Below are 21,503 nucleotides of genomic sequence, written 5' to 3'. Positions count from 1 at the left end.
TCTAGACACAACGTGAGCCACCCGCCTCGGTCTCTGCCGATCCGAACCGAACCCAGCCAAGCCACGGCCTCAGGGCAGGGAGGTCCGGGTCTAGCAAGTTAACCCTCAGCTCAGCCAGAACTTACCCAGCCGCCGGGAAACGCTCCGTGCGTGAGGGGAGGGACGGGCCTAAGCGCCCGCAGGCCCCGGCTACACAAGCCAGCTAACGCGAGCTCGGACTCACGTTCAGGCCCAAGGGCCCTTCCGTCCACATCGAAATAGGCCCGGCCCGGCCCGGCCGGCCGGCGAGCTGCTGCTGGTTGGCCCCACATGCCGGCCCCCACCCCGAGGCGCGGGCGCCAGAGGGAAGCGGCAGGTTTCCAACAGCTCGGAGCCCTCAGGCAGACCCCGGGCAGCGGGCGCACACGCGCCGCGCCGGCTTCCTCCGGCCCGGCCCCGCGCTTCGGACCCATGGTGCTGGCGGGGACGGGGGCAGCCTGATGGTCGCTAGACCCCTCCGCGCCCGCTAGCGCCATGTGCCCGAGCGGCGCCGCCAGGCTCCCAGTTCAGCGGCCGGAAAGGGAGGGAGAGACTCAAAGGCGCGCGGGCCCGGGCGTGCGCGCGATGACACAGGGCGGAGATACAGCAGTTCCAGGCAGAGAGTGCCGCTTCCATTGGTGCCGAGATACGCTGGTTTTGATTGGCTGCCGCCTCCCCCTTTGCCCTCTCTGATTGGTTCAATTGTCCCTCCTTCCCAACAAATTCCTGCTTCCGTTTACCATTGGGCAAACGTTTTGTTTCAGTTAGCACAGGAGATGGCGCTGCGGAAGGGCTGGGCCATAGGTCGGAAACCCGCCGGTAGCCAAAGAAAAGCTCCCGAGTCCCTGCCACAGCGCCGGGGGGCTCAGCGAACGAAAAAAATAAATAAGCGAGAAGAGCCAATCGGAAAGGGCAGAGAAGGGGAGACGACCAATCGGAAGGCGCGTTCCATTGTCGTTCCCTCCGCGCTGGCCCTGTGACTGGGCACTAGTGACAGAAGGGGAGGGACGAGAGCGTTGCGCGTTCCTTAGCGCGCGGCGGCCGGTTCTGTTGCGTGGCGGGGGGGCCTGTTCGTGCTGCGCGCGGACCATGACCCGCAGCTGCTCCGCTCTGGGCTGCACCACGCGGGACAACGGGCTGAGCCGCAAGCGGGGCATCTCCTTCCACCAGTGAGTGGGGCAGGGGCCGCTGTGTGGGGGGCTCCCCGCAGCGCTGCGGGACCCTGCAGGGCCGTCAGGGCCCCCACAAGGGGGGAAGGGTACATTTTACTGGGGTCCTGGGGGGCCCGGCCCAGGCTGCAACCCGTGTGTGTGTGGGAGGGGCCTGTGTTACACGTTTGTACTGGGCCTGAAAAATTATGCTTGGGCCCTGCGAGCCGCACCCGCGCGATCAGCATCAGGAGTCACCTCTACCCCCCCCCCCCCAAAGTGTCAGAGTGGGTTAAAATCGAGAGGTTGTGGGGTGAAGGGGGGCCGCCGGGGGCCCTTCCCAAACAGCCTTCTTAGGGGGACATGTGCTACTTATTTTGTAATAGAAAAAGGGCAAGATTTTCATTGCCTCACAGGACTCCTGAAGCTGGGGCTTGCTGAGAAGACACCAAACAGCATGATCCTTGGCGAAGCCGCTGTGGTGACCCAACCCCTCTCCTCCCCTGGGGAATATTTTGAGATTCTAGCCATGGGGAGGAAAGGCATGAGCCTTATGCCATGGCCTAAAGAGCGGGAGCCCTGCTGGCATGGACTGGAGGGATGTGACCATTCCACTGCACCTGAGTTTCAGAGAGTTAAAACAGTCTTAGGATCTACACACCTTCCCTGCACACTCGTGTGTCCTTTCCCTGTGTTTTCTCTCCTCTGTTGCAGGGTGAAAGACGCCACCCACACAATCAAAGGAAATGACAAGAGCATAAATGTTGACACTGACTCTTAGAGCTGGTCAAAAAATATTTTGCCAAAAAAATTATAAAACATTCCTCTGTGTGTGCGTGTGTGTGCGTGCGTGCATTTGTACCAGCTCAATCACTGGTTGAAAAATAGGGACGTGATGGTAGCAGTGGTGGGGAAATATATTCATAAACATTTTGCTCCATTTTTCTAATTTTCAAATTTTAACCCCAGGGTTCTCAAACTGGGGGTCGTGACCCCTGTGAGGGTCATGAGATGTCAGCCCCCAAGCATGCTGGTAAGCATGGCATGGGGGGTCATCACTTTTTTGGGGGGGTCGTCACTGCCTGAAATGTTTGCAAAGGGGTCCCAGCAAAAAAAGTTTGAGAACTCCTGTTTTAACCATTTCCACATGCTATGCTGCCTGTACATTCAGTGCTATCAAATGCATAACATAAAACTAAAAAAGAAACAATATTTTTTCAATTTTCTTTTATAGTAATCTTAACTGTAACTATAGAAATATGAGTTTTCAGACAGATTTTGTTTTTTAAAATTGTGAGTATCCTTTTCAATTTGAACTCAGATTTAATCATTTGACTCAGGCTTTTGAGTAATATTTCAGGACAGCGGAGCTCTCTCTAAAACCTCAGAACTTTCAACTACAGATACACAGACACAGGATTTACCTGGGAAAGTGATGATGCTGAAGAGAATTAAAGGGAAATAGAGAATCCTAGCAGGGCATGATCCTGAAAATATTGTGTAGCTTTACTCAAGTGAGTAGTGCCATTTCAGTGGGACTGTTATGCATACATTTACACACATGCTTAAGCATTTGCAGGATTGGAGCCATAGATCCTGAACTACTGATCCCCACAATTATCTACCCTTACTTAAAATAGATGATGAATCCATTATTCTTCTAAATTTAAATAAAATTGAAATTAATTCTTTTTTCCCCTGACATTTGAAATAAAGAGGGCACCTGGGTCTGCTCAGAAAAAGAATCTTAGGCTTTTCAATTCTCCATTAAAGACGCGTATGATTTTGAGGCATTGGTCTCACACGTTAACGTTGCATTAATTTTATTTTATTTGCCTTGGAGATAAAAAAAGCAAAGTCCCAATTTGCCAGCTGTTTGGTGTCACTTAATAATCATGGGTAACTATACACATGCACCTTGATTCTTCCACATTTACTCACATTGAGTAGTATCTTATTCTATGAATAGTCCCAGTGAAAACAGTGGCAAAATTGCCCCTTACATAGGTACACATATATATCCATTCTGATCCTTTAATTTCGATCAACTTCAGTGGTGCAGGATCAAATCCCGTTATTGTGCACTTTTACAGCAGTTTGTTCATGCAGCTACTCGATGGATGAAACCCTCGTTAACTTCAGCGAGCAAGGAGTTGCTATAGGACTAGATTCTTGAAAAGTTTTTTTCCCTACATTCTCAATTGAATTTGCAAATGGTCATAGCTTTGTGAACTTGAAAATAACTAATTTACCAGTAATTTGATTGATCTGTGGATATTGACTGTGGATTCACGTCCCAAGAGTAAAGAAGGAATGTAATATTTTTCAAATCTAGTAAATGTACTTAATTCAGGACTCTTTCTATGCTTAGTCCCTAATCCTGCAATGAGATGTGTGCAGGCGGACCATTCCCATGCCTGCACAGCTCCCACATGAAGTCAGCTTGCACCTTGCGGTATAGAGTCCTAAGTCTGAACTTTCAGAATTCAGCTTCTAAACTTTAGCTCCAGGGGAATAAGCACTGTTGTATAACTCCAAACCAGCTGAACAAAATTTTCCCAAATTTCATCCCTCTCATGTTCCCCTGCATCCCCCCAAAAAAGTTACATTTGGGCAGAGACCAAGTATAAAGCTGAATTTTTCAGAAAGTGAAAATGTGCAGGTGAAAAATACCATGCCAATAATTTAAATTATAGCAGTTATAAAGCAATTTAAAAAGTGTAAGTGTAAGTTTGAAAGAGACCCAGCCACGACAGAGGTCACGGTGGATGAACTAAAGAAGGGAAACATCTTGTAGGCCACCTCCATGCATGGAACTCAATTTGAAGCCTTGATATTTCAGGGTAGTTTGATGTTGCATTTACGGTGTACATGCTGGGGCATCTCAGAGTGGAATTCAACAATTAAGCAGTCCTAACTGCACAGATCTTATAAAGACTTGCCTGACAGAAGTGTTCTGAAGTGCTCCTTAATCAGTTTAACTGGGGAATTTGTGACTGTAAAATCGTAACTTTTCAAAACCAAATTATTTGAATCTTAAGGACACTTTTTTTGCTCTTCTACACCCATTGTAAATTTGGAATGATATTATTGCCTTCAGTGAAATTACTCGAGATTTACAGTAGTCTAACTAAGAAAAGAATTTGGCTCTGATAATTGAAAGAGAGCTCTGCTCATGTTTCAGGTTTCCCATTGATGCCATACAGCGTACAAAATGGATCCATGCTGTTAATCGAGCAGACCCCAAAAGCAAAAAGGTTTGGATTCCAGGACCGGGTGCCATATTGTGTTCCAGACATTTTGCAGAAGCAGACTTTGAATCATATGGCATGAGAAGAAAACTAAGGAAAGGAGCTGTACCTTCAGTTTTTCAATACAAGGTAGTTAAAAAGAACTTTTAATGCAATTACCTTTTTTAACAGCTTGGAAACATATTAGAAACCTTAAAGACAAATACTGCAATGACTTGAAAAATAGAGCTTGCAACTCATGTTGTAAGGCTACAGCAACATAAATTGAAACTCCTTAGACAGTTTATTTTATGCTGGTTCACAAATACACCGAAAGGAGTGGGGGAAAGGAAAACATATTCTTTATCTCTTTATAAAAGCCATTTTGAATAAATCTAAATATACTGCTAACGTTAGTGCTCTTTCAGTTTAAACCTGAACAAACTCATCCTGCTAACAGCTCTTTTGAAACTACTATTGCTGGTCGTTTTCTACTAAAGCAACTACATTTTAAGACCATTTTGTTCTGATCTAGATAAGTTGATTCCTACCATGCCCATCCACGCGAAAAATACAGTAAAAATACAACCTGATTTAGATTGTTGACATCTGATGGCATTTTTTTTGGCTTGTGTAGTATCTTCAAGACAATAATATCCTTATGCCAGAAAGATTTGTACAGTACCCAGCATTCAGAGGGGAGCAGCGGGAATCCAAAAAGACCTTACACAGACATACTAACACTTCCTATTCTTCTATTAATACAACCAAGAATCTGGCTTTCATTGTTCCATTATAGCCATGCACTTCTCTCAAGTATTTTTCCCCATAATAAGCCCTGCATTCTTTTCTCTGTTGTAGGATCCTCTGAGTACACATCTTAGAAACAGAAGATCCCAGAAAGCATTAAAGCAGCCATTCTCACATGATGCTCCTCATGAGCAGATCATTACTGTGGATCACAACTATAGCTTGCAGAGTCCTGCAATGGCTGCTGAGCAACAGACAGAAATGAAAGAAATAGTACAGTCAGCACAAAGGTGCCTCTCGTACCGAGAACGAAAGGTTTTTAGCGTGATCAATGTGCTTGCAAAGAAGAAGCTGCTCTCCGAAGAAGCCATGAGCCTGCTGCAGGCCCAGTTTTCAGGTATTGTTAAGGGCATTGGTTAGATAGTAAGCTGTTCGGTGCAGGGACTGTACTTTATTTTCAGTGCCTACCACAATGGGGCCCTGATTTCACTTGTGGGCTTCTAGGCACTATTGTAATACAAAAAAGAAGAACCAAAGGCTTTTTCTTGAAGATATCTCAAATTGGTTACTAAAGTTACACAACATGGGCCTGATTTTCCAAGATATTTAGCTCCCTCAACTCCTACTGAGATCAAGGTGAATTGAGATGCAGCCACCTCAGTGGATTAGGCCCTAAAACAGTGTATCATGGAAGGTACGACATGTTATTGAGTGAACATGTTCAGCTTTAAGAGATTCACGCTTGAATCTAAATGATATTTAAGTAAGGGAACCTTATATTCCTCTCCCACTCAGACAATGTTTAGAAAATTGGTTCTGTGTTCATTTTTATAATATAAAGAGAAAAAACATTTAAATTGTTTTAATCCTAACTGGGTCATGAATATTAATAGCTAGCACTTATATAGCACTTTTCATCTGTAGATCTCAAAGCAACTTTTTCCAGCTAATTCAGGGATGGTATTGACCTTCTCTGAACAGAATCACATTTCATCATCCTCCTTTAGAAGGATGTTGCCTGTGATGTGGGTCCTTAAAGGCAGTAAAGTGTTAAGGTATGAGGAAAATGGGGATGTCTGGGTTGTTAGTAATGTTAAATATTAAGTACCAACCCTGTGGTCAACCCAGTATGATGTACAGAGTGACAGCTTGTGCCACAAGGAACTTTCAGTCTAGAAGGCACACAAGTTGGGATAAGACAGAACATAGTGTGACACATAGAGAAAGAGGCTGGCATAAGCAAGAGAGTTCTGGCAGAGGCATGGAGGATTTTGTTTCCCATCTCTTTTCTGTAGGAGAGGGGAAATGCAGCAATGAATCTGAATTTGCTTTATCCACAACAAAAGTACTTGAGTGATGACATTTCGGATTTAGGCTTGTGCCATGTCAAACACGATTCACTCTTTTTTCCTATCATGTATTTCATGTCCTGCAGTGTAGAGGCATTCTTCTTCTGAATTAAATGATCAAACTGTTCATGCTGCTTACCAAAGCTGATCTATATTTTTAAAAACAGATTTGCAGTGGGAGTCATGCAGCTGGAGACAGATGACAGAGTACTCCATGGAAATGAGGCAGTTTGCCTGTACTCTCCAACTCTATAGTAGTAAGGCGTATGATTATGTCAGAAAGAATTTTCCCCTGCCTCATCCTTCCAGCCTGACAAAGTGAGTATTTAATCTCATTATCTCAGATTATATTTCCAGGTTGGTCTATGATAAGTAAGAGATGGAGTGTTCAGAGTAGAGATTTCATAAAACCACTTCAACATGACACTTACAACTATTGTCTTAAATTTGTATTATGTGTACCAAAGAAGCTAAACCAGTGTTTCTTAACCTGGAGTTTTAGAGGGGTCGCAAGTGCAGAGCTGGTATTGGGGGTGGCAAGAAAGGTAATTGCCTGGAGCCACAGGGGCGCCATGTAACTAAGTTACATGCCTCAGCCCCGTGGGGGTGGGACTCAGGCTTCAGGGGTACAGTAGTTTGGAAAGGTTAAGAACCACTGAGCTAAACAGTATTTTGTTACAGGAATGTTAACTCATGTCAGCAAGATTGATATTGAGGGCGGGTGGGGGGACTGTGCTGAACACTTGGACTGTCATAAAGCAACACACCCAAGGATTAAATTTACAGTAGCAGAGGTAATGAGGAGTACGGTGCATTATTCAAGTGAGCAACCAGTGGGGAAAGAGAGACATCAGGTGCTTGGCTTTTTTGATATCTATTGATTTCAGTATCTAATAGAAGGAGGGAACAAATACTAAAATGCTGTGACTTCTTTCATTATTATTAACATAGTGCCATGGATATACATGGCACTTTGCAAACACAAAACATGATTATGTCCCTGCCGGGAGGAGTTTACAGTCTAAGAATAAAATCCTTATCCCACTAACGTCAGTGGGAAGAGTCCCAGTGACTTCAGTGTGAGGATGACTGCGCCAAATACTAGATGGGGAACAAACTATAAAGATCAGTCATGGGAGAAGGAGCAGACTGCACTAGAAGAGACGAGTGCCTACATTTAGAGTACTGGCCAGCACTGGTTACCCAGAATATATTAAGGAGTTAGAAGGGGTTCAGAGAAGGGAGATTAGAATGATTACAGGCATGGAAAAACTCTCTTACAAGGAGAGATTGAAAAGATGGGATTGTTCTCCTTAGAAGAGAGAAGAATAAGAGGGGACATGCTAAAAAGCATATAGAATAATGAATGTTATAGAGGAAGTAGATGAGATGCTTCAGTTCTGTCTGTTTCATATTACACAAGACAAAGGGAACACTTAACGAAGGTACAAATTAAAAATTTATAGAAGGAAATACATGTTGTGTTTAAAAAAAAAAAAAAAAAAAATTGCCACAGGAAGTAATTGAGAATTTAGTAAGATTCAAAGAGCTATTGGACATTTATATGGATAACAAGAATATCCAGAATTATAATAGTTAATGCAAAAAAAGTTTTGGGATGGGATAAAAACCTCAAGCTTTAAGATTTAACCAGCTTCCAATTATTAGAGGTCAGAATGAGACCTTGTGAGACAGAATCTCACATCTGTCTACTTCAGGTTTCTTGCACCTTCCTCCGAAGGTGCTGGTCACCATCAGAGACAGGTTAGTGAACTAGATGAACCAAACAGATCTGATTACGTATGGCAATTCTTATGTTCCTATGTAATGATGGGAGGTGAAGCAAACATACTAAGTGTGAGAGGGAAATAGGATAGTAGCTGTTCCAAGCATAGGGGACAACATGAAAAAAAAATATGAAAGTAGCATGAGGCAATAAAGGGATCACTGCAGAGAACCCCAGAGCATCAGGCAGGTGGAGGAGAAGATGAAAGGTGCACTGTAGGAAAACACTGTATATATTCATTTACATTAAAAATCTGCAAGCACTTTACTAAACCTTAAAGCCTGTTAATGGTTTATTTTTCCCTTAGAAATAATTAGAAGCTATAATCTATCTTCTGTCTTCCAGCTGGTTGTCTAATGATGAAGGTTGTCCAGGCTTCAGCAACAGTATTCTCTCTCACCTTCAGCAGAAAGTAGAGCAAGGAGAAGAGGCATACCAGTACTGCTCGCTGATGATAGATGGTATGGCTCTCAAGAAACAGCTGGAGTGGGACCCTGTGACTCAACGTCTGGTTGGGTTTGTAGACCTGGGCACAGGAGCACTGGATGCTGATGAAGCACCTCTGGCCTCCGAAGCTATAGTCCTAATGGCAGTAGGTGTTCATGGTCACTGGAGAGCTCCCCTGGGTTATTTCTTTGTAAATGGAACCACTGGACATTTACTAGCTCAGCTGCTTTGTCAGACCATCAACAAGCTGAGCAGCATAGGCATCACGGTTCTCTCTGTGACATCTGCTGCCACTGCCCATGGTGTTGAGATGGCAAAGGCATTGGGCATACGTATTGATGCCAGTAACATACAGTGCACTTTTCAGCATCCTCACAGCGCCACTCATCGGATCTCATACTTCTTTGATGCTTGCCATATGCTCCAGTTAATAAGGAACGTGTTTCAGTGCTTTCACAGAATACAGTCCATTGATGAAACAGCACACTGGCAGCACATAGTGGACCTAGTGACTCTGCAAAAGAAGGAATTACTACATATTAGTGACAGATTGTCAGGCAGACCCAGAAATAGTGAACTGAGAGTGAACTACGCAGCACAGCTGTTCAGTGAAAGTGTCGCTGGCACACTGGAATGTCTCCAGTTGTTGGGCCTGCCTTCTTTTCATAACTGCAATGGTACCATCAAATTTGTGCGCTTGATGAGCTATCTGTTTGACATTTTTCATGGAAGAAGCTGTTATGGAACAGGATTGAAAGGGCTTGTGTCCTCTGAAAATTATGCCAAGATAAATCACCTCTTAACTGAGGCTAGAAATGCATTTGCCACATTAACTGACACTTTGGGAAGACACTTTCTAAACGGTAAACATAAATTAGGATTTCTAGGTTTTTTGCTTAATGCTGAGAGCTTAAAATGGCTTTACACAAACTATATATTTCCAAAGAACATGCCCTTCCGCTACCTCCTGACTTATACATTCAGCCTAGATCATCTGGAATTATTTCTCAGGGCCCTCAGACAAATGTGTGCTAGCAGCGATAACCCTACCTGCATGATGTTCCAGGCTGCTTATTGTAAACTGATAACCAAGTATAGTTTGACACCAGGATTACAGCAGAATCTTCTTTTAGGTGACATGAGCACTTTAGATGTATCTATTGTTCGTAGGACAGACTTGGCCCTTGATACCATTCATTCTCAGTATGATCGAGGCAGTGTGGAGATTCCATCAACAGACTACGTTTACTGTACAGGCCATATTTCAGTTAACTCTACACTGAGTAATGCATTGACAGATCTGTCACTATATGCAGAAAGCCTCACCTATACTGCTGGCTTTGTTGCTGAGAAGTTAGCAGCTGTCATAAGATGTGAAGCCTGTGTCACTTCTCTCTTTGTGTCAGATGACAAAATCCTAAAATGTGGTTTACTGTTGTGCATTAAAAAGATTGGGAGCTTGAGTTTGCCATCAGAGAGCGTGCATCAAATTGTGAGAATTTCTGACCAAGTCCTAAAAACGCATGCAAGAGTGGAAGACTATAAGCTAAACCCCAAGCAACAGGATATGTATTTAGAACAGAAAATTTTATATGAGTTATCTGGGCAGAGTCACCTCTTTACTGAGTTAAACAATCACCTATTTGATGGGGAATTGTGTGTCATCAATCACTATACAAGGCTGTTAAGGAATGTAGTGCAATGTTACTTAAATGTCAGAGCTGAACATGCAAAAACATGGGGTTTGGAATACTGTTCTGGAAGGCATGGATGGAAAAGGCTGACTGGGAAACACCCATTTTCGTCATCATTAAAGACTTATAAATCTATCCAAATCTTACCTGTGCCATAATTTCTTATTAATTTGTTAAATGATGTTGGATCTCCCCTTGAGTAATGTTTAGGTAAGGTCTGATATATGCAACACAAGTGTCGGAGAACTGAGATGATGTATTCCAGTTGATCTTTTGGCAATACTGTGTCTATGGGTGGCTAATAAAGAGTCTCCTGGGAGGATTAACAGTACTGGGTTCCAGTCATGCCTTGGGTTAGAAATGGAAATGAGTTTGATCTAATTCCTAAATTCCCATTTATGCAGATTGCAAAACCAGAACAGATTTTAGAACAACTATGTCTATGGCAGGACTAGATTATGGAAATTACTGGAAATCCACATTGGGGTGCATTGGCAGAGCTATGTGGGGAAGCTTGCCAAATACCTACCTATGCCTTGCCTGGCTCAGGATAGTGCTGTTAGCCCCTAACTCTGATGAATACCAAGTTTACTCATACATGTTTAGAAAAAGGGCTGGGGGAGAAAGAGCTGATGAAGTCATACAGCAGCAGATAACTCCATAGAGCTTCATAAAAAATTATGAAGCAAAACATCTTATAAAGCTATTTAAAAAAATAAATATTTGTACTAGAAATAACATGTTTTACTTGTACTTACTGATTACATAATCACTCTGCCTTTTGCCCTTTAATTCCACTGGCAGCTTGTCAGAAAAATAAATACCAAACTGCTTCCTTTAAATGCTTAAATCTGAACATGAGTCAGGTAAGAAATAAAACTCATGGCACAGGATCCAGGTGCAGGGAAACTGGCACAGAATGGAATGGATAGAATAAACAAGACTTGTCATGCATTTCTCTATACAGGAATTTAGAAAATATATAGAGGGTGGGACCAGACATTCCTTAAATATCTTTTTGGAAGTAAATTAACAGCTGTAGATATGCTTGTCAGGGTAGGAGGTATCCTGCCTTGGAGACCTTGCGAACTAAAGAATAATGGGTAAGTCAGGACACAAGCAGGAGACCTAGTGGAAAGTATTGGCGAGAAACTTTTGGTTTGCTTGTTTTCTCCTCTAAATAAAATGTGGGGAGGACAGTACAGGTATTTGACTGACAAGGATTAGTGTTTGCAGACTTCATGGGAGAAGTGAAGGCCTGGCCTACTGCAGTTGGCCATGCAGAAAGAAAAAGAAATTAAATTTGGGGGGGAAGAATTGGAATTGGTGGGAAAAGAGAAGGAGGCAGGGCATGATTAGATCCAACCTGTGCTGTAGGCTGATTATACAAGGCCTCAAGGGCAAGGAAGAGATGTTAACATTTGATTAGGTGGGGAAGTTGGAAAAGTCCATTTCAAGGAAACTACACAGCAACACCGGGACTTGGGGAAACAGAGGACTCAGGATTTGACACTGCAACATGTTGTGTAATACCAGCCTTCTGCTGTGAATCAGACAAAATGTTTTTCTGGTTCATAGACTTTAAGATCAGAAGAGACCATTATGCTCATTTAGTCTGACCTCCTGCACGACATAGGCCATAGAACTTCACCCACCTACTCCTGCAATAGACCTCTGACCTAAGACTGAGTTATTGAAGTCCTCAAATCGTGATTTAAAGATGTCAAGATACAGAGAAGTCACTAGCAAGTGTCCCGTGATCTGTGTCCCATGCAGTAGAGGTAGGCAAAACCCCTGAGGGCCTCTGCCAATTTGCCTTGGGAGAAAATTCCTTCCTGACCCCAAATATGGCGAGCAGCTAAACCCTGAGTATGTGGGCAACACTCACCAGCCAGACACCCAGAAAGAATTCTCTAGAAAGTCAGAACCCACCCCACCTAACATCCCATCAAGGCCATTGGGCATATTTACTGCTAGTAGTCAAAGATCAATTAATGCCAAATTAGGCTGTCCCATCACACCATCCTCCATAAACTTATCAAGCTCAGTCTTGAAGGTTGTGTATATATTAACATTTGTTAACTATTAAATACACAACGTAATAAATGTGCAGCTTAATAGCTCTTTTTTCACTCTTGTTTTTAACTCCTTTATTTCCTCTTTCCAGTACCTTTCATTGTTGAGCTGGTTGATTTCCTCCATTCTACACTGTTTTGTTACTAAACAATTAAGTTTTAAAATTCATCGTTATCTCATGGATTCTCAATTTTTTTTCAGTATAATTCTGTTTTTTCCCTTCAATCGTCTTACTTAATTTCCTCTTTGGAGGGATTATAATAATTGCACTTAATGGGCCCAATCCTGTGAGATGCAGAGTACTTTACTGACTTCAATGTGAGTTCAGGCTGCTCAGCACCTTGAAGTAGCCCCCCCCTCCTCCTTAATAGCATCCTTAAGCAGCTCTCTGTCTTCCTGCTGTTGTGCCTGGGATTTTCTGTGAGGGGGTAACTCCATGGGTAGCTCTGGGACCATGACATGGGCTCTTAAGTCTAGTTCTTGTGTCAGGTTGAATAAAGCAAACCTCTGCGGCATTCTATAGGTTTAAAACGTTAATATGGTATAGTTGGGACCCCTGTTGCTTCCCCACCAAATCTATTTCATAGTTCACCTTCCCACTGCAGGATCTCAAAAGGGCCCTGCCATTTTGTCAGCAGTTTGCTTTCAGAGGAAGGAAGCAGCAAAAGTACTCAGTCCCCTGGCTGGTGAACCCACAGATAGGCCTTTTTATTACAGTACCATTCTTGGGAGAACTATGCTGCCTGTAAGTTCTCCTTGGCAAAGGTTCCTGCCAGATCTAAGCGGGCCCTTAACTTAAGGACATACTGAATTACGTTAAGGATTGTGCTACCCAATTCCCACCATGCCTCCTGCAGGCGGCTAGTATCCCCCAGGGTTGCCTCCCATATAGTAATTCAAACGGTGAGAAGCACATAGAAGGCTGCAGCACTTTCCTGATTGCAAATGGGTAGGGTAACATCTTGTCCCAATTCCAGGCCTTGACACTTACGAAGTTTTGTAGCATCTCCTTTAACATGTGGTTAAACCTTTCTACCAGCCTGTCTGGGTGGTAGACGGAGAGTCTTACTGAATGGATCCTCAGAAGAGACCACACCTCCTGCACTAGCTGCTACATGAAGGTCATGCCCTGATCTGTCAGAATGACTCTCAGGAACCTCACCCTGGAGAACACTTTCAGTAATGCAGTATTTATAGCCTGTGCGATTGTGGAGTGCAAGGCCATGGCCTCCGGGTACCAGGCGGCGTAGTCTACAATTACTAAAATAAATCAACCCCCACGTGAACTTGGTTCTAGGGTTCTATGAGGTCTACTCCAACCTGCTCAAATGGGATGCCCACTAGTGGGAGAGGGACTACAAGGCCCCTACAGGCTGGTCTGGTGCCCACGAACTGGCAGTCCAGGCAGGATGCACAGTAATCCTTAATATTTCAGTAAATACCCGGCCAAAACAACTTGGCCAGTACTCGCTCCTCTGTCTTTGCCACACACACCCCACACCCTCCCCGTGACCAGATCAAGGTACATCATGGACCATTTTTAACACGTGGGTATGGCCTGGGGATTAGGAGCTGAACTCTACAGGCTGCAGTGTAATTGTCTCAGGTTACCCTCATCAAGAGAGCCCCCTCTAGTTCAAAATGAGGTGCTGGGAATCCCGGACAGTGAGCCATGTAATAGGCTGAACACTGTATCCTCCCTCTGACTCTGAATCCGAGCCTCTGGGCCACAGCCAACACATCTTCTCATGAGGTGGGGCTAGGGCCAGCCCATTCTGGGGGGGGGGTGTGTGTGTGTGTGAACCCTGAGGAAATCCAAATTGCACTGCACCCCAATGCCCTTCCCAGGAACCCCTTGGAACCTTAAATGTTTCCCTTCTGGCACAGGGCCATTCCCAGGGTGACTTGGGGCTCAGACAAAACAGCTCAGGCTTGGAAAATGAAAGGACTTCCTCTACGTCATATATTCGTGGGTGCCGAGAGCAGGGGCTAATCCCACTTTACTTGCTGTCCTCAAAAGACTGGCTCCCGGGCCCCAAATCTTGGCCTACAACCACCAAGTAGGGCAAATGCTGACTCGATGGTGACTGTAGCTCAGCCTAACATTGGTTGTGGGTAATGCTGCACAGTGCCAGGAATGCAGCCCATGTATATCCATTCTGCACCACACAGAGCCCCAGGAACTACAATTGCTCCTGTGCAACAGTCTGTGCCAAACCTGACTCCACTAGGCCCAGCACTGTGGTTCCATCTGTTGTGACCGGGACAACTACCTCTTTGGACCAAGGGGCTCCTGCTGGGGCACAAGCCTGGGCATAGTCACACTGCATTTGTGTACAACCTTTGTACCCATGGCCTTCCTGATCACGGGTAACACAAATTGGGGGATCCACCAGACTTCCCATCAGGGCCCCCCTCTCCCACTGGCCCTTATGCCAGGGATCACAGGTAGCCAGTTAGGCTTGGCCTATGGATTAATGGCTTGGGGGAGTGCAAACATGTCCCCTGGCCTGCTGAGGTCCTGCCTGAAGAGGGTCTTGTGGCTTGCCCCATCACTCATAGACCCTCAGTCTAACTTTGCTTTCAGAACTTTTTCCGCCAGGGGGACTGCCTCTTTCACACACATGACCTGGTGGCAACAGACCCACTCCTGGGGTCCTGCCAGCAGGATCGGGCAGAACCCGTCTAAAGTTACCACCTCAACTATTTCCATCAGGGAGAAAATCTCCCGTCTCAATCACCAAGCACAAACATCCCAGAGTCACTGTGCTACCTCCCTTGGGCGGGAGTCGCAGGTAAATGGTTTCCATCTAACTCTGCCAATACCCTTCTTCACTGAGCCCTAGGTGATCTAATATGGCAGCCCTATGTGTCCCATAATCCTTTGCTGCAGACACACCTAGGGCCCAGTATGCTGTCTGGGTGTCTCCAGTTAGGAAGGGTGCTAGTTTGGTAGGGCCACTAGCAGTTCTCAGCCACCTGCTCAAAAGTCTCTAAGAAGGCCTCCAGGTCATCTCCTGGCCCCATTTTAATGAGAACCCCTCCCTCGCACCTAGGTAACCATGGCCCTGCACCAACCTGCAAGCCAGTAGCTGAGGCATGAATTACTGCCACTTCTCCTGCTGTTTCTGCTGGAGCAGATGCTGCTGTATGTGTGGCTGCTGCTGCTATTCCAGGATCTGCTGCAGCTGCTGGTGGTGTTACTGTTGCACTCCCATCACTTCAGGAGCCAGGCTTCTCTCTGAGCAATGACAAGCTATGCCTGCATTGTCACTACAGATAGGCTGGTGGTTCTGAGCATCAGCTGAGGACAAATCACCACACCCAGCTTAGTTGCTGTCCCTTTCCTCAGGGCTCTGTTTATTTTCCTCACAAAGACAGGAAGAAAAATGTGCAAAAGTAACACAAACAACCATCTGGTGAAGGGTTCAGACTGGGGACCTCTGGTAGCTACCAAGCAGCCCCTGCCCACAGCTTACTGCTCTGATTGCAGGAGAATGGAGGAAAGGAAAGTAGTAGAGAGTGCACTTTCATGGAGCTGGGCCCTCCTTTATGTTGCTCAGTTGAGAGCATAGGCCAATCATGAGGCACTGTTTAGCTGCATCCTCTGATTCCAACACCTGCCCGCTGGGCTGCTCTCTGGAGCAGGGTCAGCTGCTCCCTGTCTCCGCCTCCTCCAGCCACTAAAAGGGCAGATCACCTGTTACAAGAATCATGACAGAAAACAACGGATTTCCTGTTGATGATGGAAAGAAAAAACCCAAGAACTTGGTATGTTCACTAAGAAATGGGTAAGGCCTTCAGACACCACGGTGATGGATGGCGTATGAAACAAAGATTTCAGATGGAGACCTCTGAGTGCTTTACAAACTTCAATTAACCCTCCCAATAGCCTTGTCACGTGAGAAAAAAACAGGGATTATTTCACTCACCTCTGGCATGAAATCTAGGGAGAAACATAACTGTTTATCAGCACATGGCAGTGCTACGTACACAGTGGCTTAGGGCTGGAAGCTAAGAATTCACTTCCCATTTTAGGACCCATTAGGTCTTCTTCGACGAGTGTCCCTGGGGGTGACTCCACTTCAGGCGATGGTGCATCCCAGCGTCTTTGATCGGAGAATTTCAACTGTCTCTTCCTAAATGACACCATTTGAACGTGTTGGAGAAGTCTAGGTAGGTAAAATATAATTAGCCGAGCTAGAACTTAGCCAGACACAAGTGTATCCTCTCTCTTACCTAAAGATGCATCTAGGTGTCTTTAATGATTAGAAGCAGGTACGACCTTAGTTTTACATGTCATCCAAAATAGAGCATGTTCATGCACACACTGTCTCCTAACACTGGACTGGGGCATTGATTTCAGGACAGAGTCTAAGAAAGAGAAACATCTCCTGAATCACCAGTATCATTTCCTGTCCTAACTTGGTGTTTTTGGAGGTTTCCTATCATACACTGACCCAGCCAAACCAACTTAGCTTGTGAGATATGATAGGGCCACAGTCCAAGGCACTATGAATGCAGGGCAAATGTTATTAAATAAGGCCTGAATTAAAGTTATTGGTTTCCAGAACATTAAAGAAAGGTGTCCAAAGTTATGTACCTGTGACTTTATGCATGTTATTGACAACAGTAAGTTGACCTTGAGGTATAGGAATGCCCATTTTCCAATTCAACTACTCCTTTACTTTAGTTGATTATAAAATATCAACTAGAACCATTAGGAAAGGGATAGATAATAGGACAGAAATAGCATAATGCCACTATATAATCCAGGGTACACCCATAACTTGAATACTACATGCAGTTCTGCCTCCCCCACCCCCAATCTCAAAAAATACATATTAGAATTGGAAAATGTACAGAGAAAGGCAACAAAGATGATTAGAGTATGGAACAACTTCCCTATGAGGAAAGAGTAAAAAGACTGGGACTATTCAGCTTGGAAAAGAGATGAGTGAAGGGGGATATGATAGAGGTGTATAAAATCATGAATTCCTTGATGTGGACAAAGTGAATAGGGGAATGTTATTTATCCCTTCACATAACACAAGAACCAGGGGATACCCAATGAACTTAACAGGCAGCAGGCTTAAAACAAACAAAAAGTAGTACTGCCTCACAAAACGCAGTCAACATGTGGAACTCATTCCCAGGAGAGGTTGTGAAGGCCAAAAAAAATATAACTGGGTTAAAAGAAGAATTTGATAAGTTCATGGAGGATAGGTCCATCAATGGCTATTAGCTAAGATGGTCAGGGATGCAACCCCGTGCTCTGCATATACCTAAACCTCTGACTGCTAGAATCTAGGACTGGAAAACAGGGGATGTATCACTCCATAAATTCCCCTGTTCTGTTCACTCTCTAGAGCACGGCCTTCTGGAGCACTGGCCACTATCAGAACTGGAAGACAGCATACTGGGCTAGATGGACCATGGCCATTCTCATGTTCTTCTCAACTATCATGTATAAATGAGAGTTGAAGCTTAAAAACCATTGTGTATAAAACAGTTATGCAGTTGGAATGGTACATTCTTCTACCTTAGAACAAAGAAATATCCTGTGCAGTTCTCAAAGCTAAGCTGAGAGCAGGCTCCCATGGATGATGTGAACATTGATATGGACATTTACAAACATTTACACTGCTAAGGATCTATGAATTTTGAGACAGCCAGGGAATTTTCTTGCCTTTCCACCATTTGATACTAGATGGCAGTGCCAAGGCACTTAAAATGCTGCAGTTTGCTTGAGGTACACCAGATGGTGCTCCAAAAGGCCCTTTTAACTTTCTTTGCTGGAAGGACATGTGGTTCAGTTTCTGTGGAGTGAAACAAACAGAACACTACTGTGTTGAACTGCTTGTTGAAGTTTGGTGGTCACATGGCCCTATTAAATGATCCATGCAATAGGACACTGTCTCCCCACAACTATCCCATCAGATTGATTTATCCAATAGTACAGTTCACAAAGTAGCCCATTTATTGTACAGGAGTTTCTACAAAGAGAAGAACACCAGTCATTAGCTCTGATTTCATGCCATGAGGCAGACTGGTTGCATGGACTTCCTGAGCTCCTCATTAGTTCGTTTCAGTGAAGCTGCCCTTGCATATGATGCTTTATATGGAACAGTAATGCCCTGTTTAACTGTTGCTTAGTCACTTCTTTTTGCTAAGCAGGACCATGGTGTGTACCATGTTAATAGGATTAATCTGTTTGCCAAAGCACCTCATCTGGGGAGCATAGAATCATTCAGCCCATTTCTCAAGGCAGGGTGCAACACTGCTAGACAGAGCTTATTCCAGTCTATGACAAGGACACTCTTTAGTCTTTTGTTGCAAATTTTGGCCCTTCTAATTAAGTGTTTGCGTGGAGCACTGTATTGAATACCTGGAGCTCTCTTTATTATGTAGTGGCAGCACAAAATTGAAATGGCTTTCAGTGTTTTTTTCTAGACTGAAAGTAACAAAACCATCCAAATTTCAACTCTCCCATGCAGACACATTTCAATAATCTTCTCTCATACCTTCATAGCATGTAACATCAGTTTAATTGAGTGATAATTAGCACACAGTGTAATAGCTACTTTATGTTTAAAACTGGGCACCACAAAGCTTTTAAACTATTCATCAGGAATTTTTTCTTTCTTAAGAATATCATTGAACAGAATTGTAAAATACTTGGATGCCTTGCCTTCTCTTTCAGTGACCTCAACGTACCCACTGGTACCTCGTTTAGCCCAGATGCTTTCTCCTTTTTCATTTTCCTAAGTGTCTCTACAACCTTTTCCTCCTATCATGCCTCAGTTCGTCTTACAAGTTCCTCCCTTGGGTTCTCCTCATTCATCACTCTTTCAAAATATTCTTGTTCAAAGATTTTTTAATTCCCATCTCTAAGTTTCCACCACTTAGGCCTCTCCAGTGCCTAGGTGTTTCTGAGGTCTCTGCATACTGAAGTCCGTAAGAAGTCTGCGCTGGTTCACAATGCACTTGCCAGGTATTACCTTTCAACTGATTACTTGTGATCTATTGCTTCTTCTCATTAAACAGGAATCAATTTGGGACTTGTGTCCTTCATGGGCATGTTACGAGGTGGCAATCCCTCTTCTGAAAATGTGTGTTTGCAATCACTACATCCAGTGTCAGACAAGGCAGTAGGACTGTTTCTCCCTTGGGATTTCTGGTTCCAATGCCATGCCTTCCATGGATGGTTTTCACATCTAGTCTTTGCAGTTCCAACATGTGCATTTAGATCTGCTCTGAGAATGTTTTCTCATGGGGGGGGTGTGTGTGTGTGTGTGTGTGTGTGTGTGTGTGTGGTGTGTGTGGGTGGGTGGGTGTGTGTGTGTGTGTGTGGTATGTTTCCAGTAAGGTACAGCAACTCATAAAAAAAATTCTTCTTTTATCTTTTGATCCTCTCCTAACTGGTGCATACCCACTTGCTGTATAGATCATTTCCTCTTCCCAACACAGTTTAATCAGCTTGTCCGACCTTCTGGTAATCTGTATCATCACATACCTTTGCATGGTTTCATCCAAATCATTCCAAGACCGTTTCAGGAGGTTGAACTCCCTAAACGGTAGATTTTATAACCTTCCACTAACATCCTCACTTTACAACCTTTCCAGTTAATTTATTGTACATATGCCATTTACTCTTCTCCTCTTTAAGCCCTCACATAGCTCCATGCTTCCTCCAGTGGGTGTTCTTACATTCCAACGTGGCTATCCCAGATTACTCCTTATTCACTCGCTTCAACTTTAGCAGCTGTTGCCCAGTTACAAGTCAGGCAAGGCTGTTGTACGTTGCTTGTGAGGAATGCCCTACCCCTCTGAGGTACACTTGACAGGGAGATCAGTTTACACAAGTATATCTATGGGATGAGCTTTGCAGGTTGGCTGTCCAAGTCTGACACCCTTGATCTGAAATCAGAGTTTCTCTGCTCCAAGTTGAGCTGCCTACCAAATCACATTTTGGCCCCTGCAAGACTTATGTTAAGGTAGTCTTTATTCACTTTGGTGTCCTCGTCATAGGGCCTGTATGGCATTTTATAAAGGCAGCCATACCACCAGCTACCCCACAGTGCCCTGCTGAGATGCTGCCAGTTGGTCTGTAACTGCTTATTGGATATTCACAGTTGTCCTGCATCTGCAGGACATTCCCCTATCTATCACCTAGGGAGAGTTGGTCGTTCCTTCACAGACCCTTGAAGTCTGGATGGGTCAGTATGGATTTATGCCAGGAAGGAGTATAATGGATGCCATATTTGCTCTACACACCGTTGGGGAGAAGTTCAGAGAAAAGAGACAGCAACTGCGCAGGGCTTTTGAGGACTTTGGAGAATGTGGATGATCATGTACCAAGAGAATTAGTTTGGTGGGGTTTGTGATAGAGGGGGGTGCTGGACGGATATCTTATCCAGGATATGTAGGAGGGACTGACTACTGTAGTCAAAACCCAATGAGGCTACAGCAGAGAATTTCCAATAAATGCTGGCCTGCATCAGGTGTCAGCATTGAGCCCTTTTTTGTTTGTGGTTGTGTTAGGTGTGGTGAGAAGGGAGCTGCCTTGGAATACGCTGTTTACTGATGACTTAGTGCTATGTGTGGAAGCTTGTGGGGCCCTGCATACCAACTCTGAACAGTGCAACAGCAGTTTCAGCAGGTGGGACTTAGAGTGCTGAGGCTATGACAACGGAGGAAGGAGGACTCACCGTTAAAGATATGACAGGCAGAAAGCTTAGAAGTGTCAAAGAATTTAAAGAGCCAGGATCAATGGTTGCTGACAATGGTGTTCTCCTGAATAATGCTCAGCATCATCCCAAAGCTGATAAAAAGATGCCAATGAAGTTAAAGGTGGAGTGTATAGATCTGTAATTCAGCCCATCCTAATGAGCAAAGCAGAGAGCCAGCCACAAGAAAATAAATCAGTATGTTCTCTTCTATGGAAACGAAGATGTTGAGATGACCAAACAGTTGGACACTCCAAGATAGGAAACAGAATGAGT

At 44.3% G+C, this 21,503-nt stretch overlaps 1 protein-coding gene and 1 long non-coding RNA gene across 3 annotated transcripts; one reads left to right on the top strand and one right to left on the bottom strand.

The window, feature by feature from the left end:
* Nucleotides 1-768: 768 nt before the first annotated feature.
* THAP9 (THAP domain containing 9) lies at nucleotides 769-11,317 on the top strand. Of its 2 annotated transcripts, XM_067556846.1 has the most exons (6): nucleotides 1,098-1,187; nucleotides 1,881-2,680; nucleotides 4,351-4,546; nucleotides 5,258-5,543; nucleotides 6,663-6,813; nucleotides 8,627-11,317. In XM_067556846.1, exons 3-6 carry the CDS (start codon nucleotides 4,496-4,498, stop codon nucleotides 10,578-10,580), a joined length of 2,442 nt encoding a protein of 813 aa, XP_067412947.1. In that variant the 5' UTR covers nucleotides 1,098-1,187; nucleotides 1,881-2,680; nucleotides 4,351-4,495; the 3' UTR covers nucleotides 10,581-11,317. The 2 variants fall into 2 exon arrangements, with proteins under 2 accessions (XP_067412945.1, XP_067412947.1); XM_067556844.1 differs by lacking the exon at nucleotides 1,881-2,680 and having other exon boundaries at nucleotides 769-1,187.
* On the bottom strand, nucleotides 8,938-15,840 carry LOC137158880 (uncharacterized). Its single transcript, XR_010921482.1, has 2 exons — nucleotides 15,577-15,840; nucleotides 8,938-9,242 (listed from the first exon to the last, which is right to left on the bottom strand). It is a non-coding gene; the product is annotated as an uncharacterized lncRNA (long non-coding RNA).
* Nucleotides 15,841-21,503: the final 5,663 nt, after the last annotated feature.

This window comes from Emydura macquarii, unplaced genomic scaffold (genome assembly GCF_026122565.2).
Source record: "Emydura macquarii macquarii isolate MOO-44397 ecotype Brisbane River unplaced genomic scaffold, CSIRO-AGI_Emac_v2 contig_1790, whole genome shotgun sequence".
Classification (NCBI taxonomy): Eukaryota; Metazoa; Chordata; order Testudines; family Chelidae; genus Emydura; species Emydura macquarii.
This window is presented reverse-complemented; position numbering and strand designations above follow the sequence as displayed.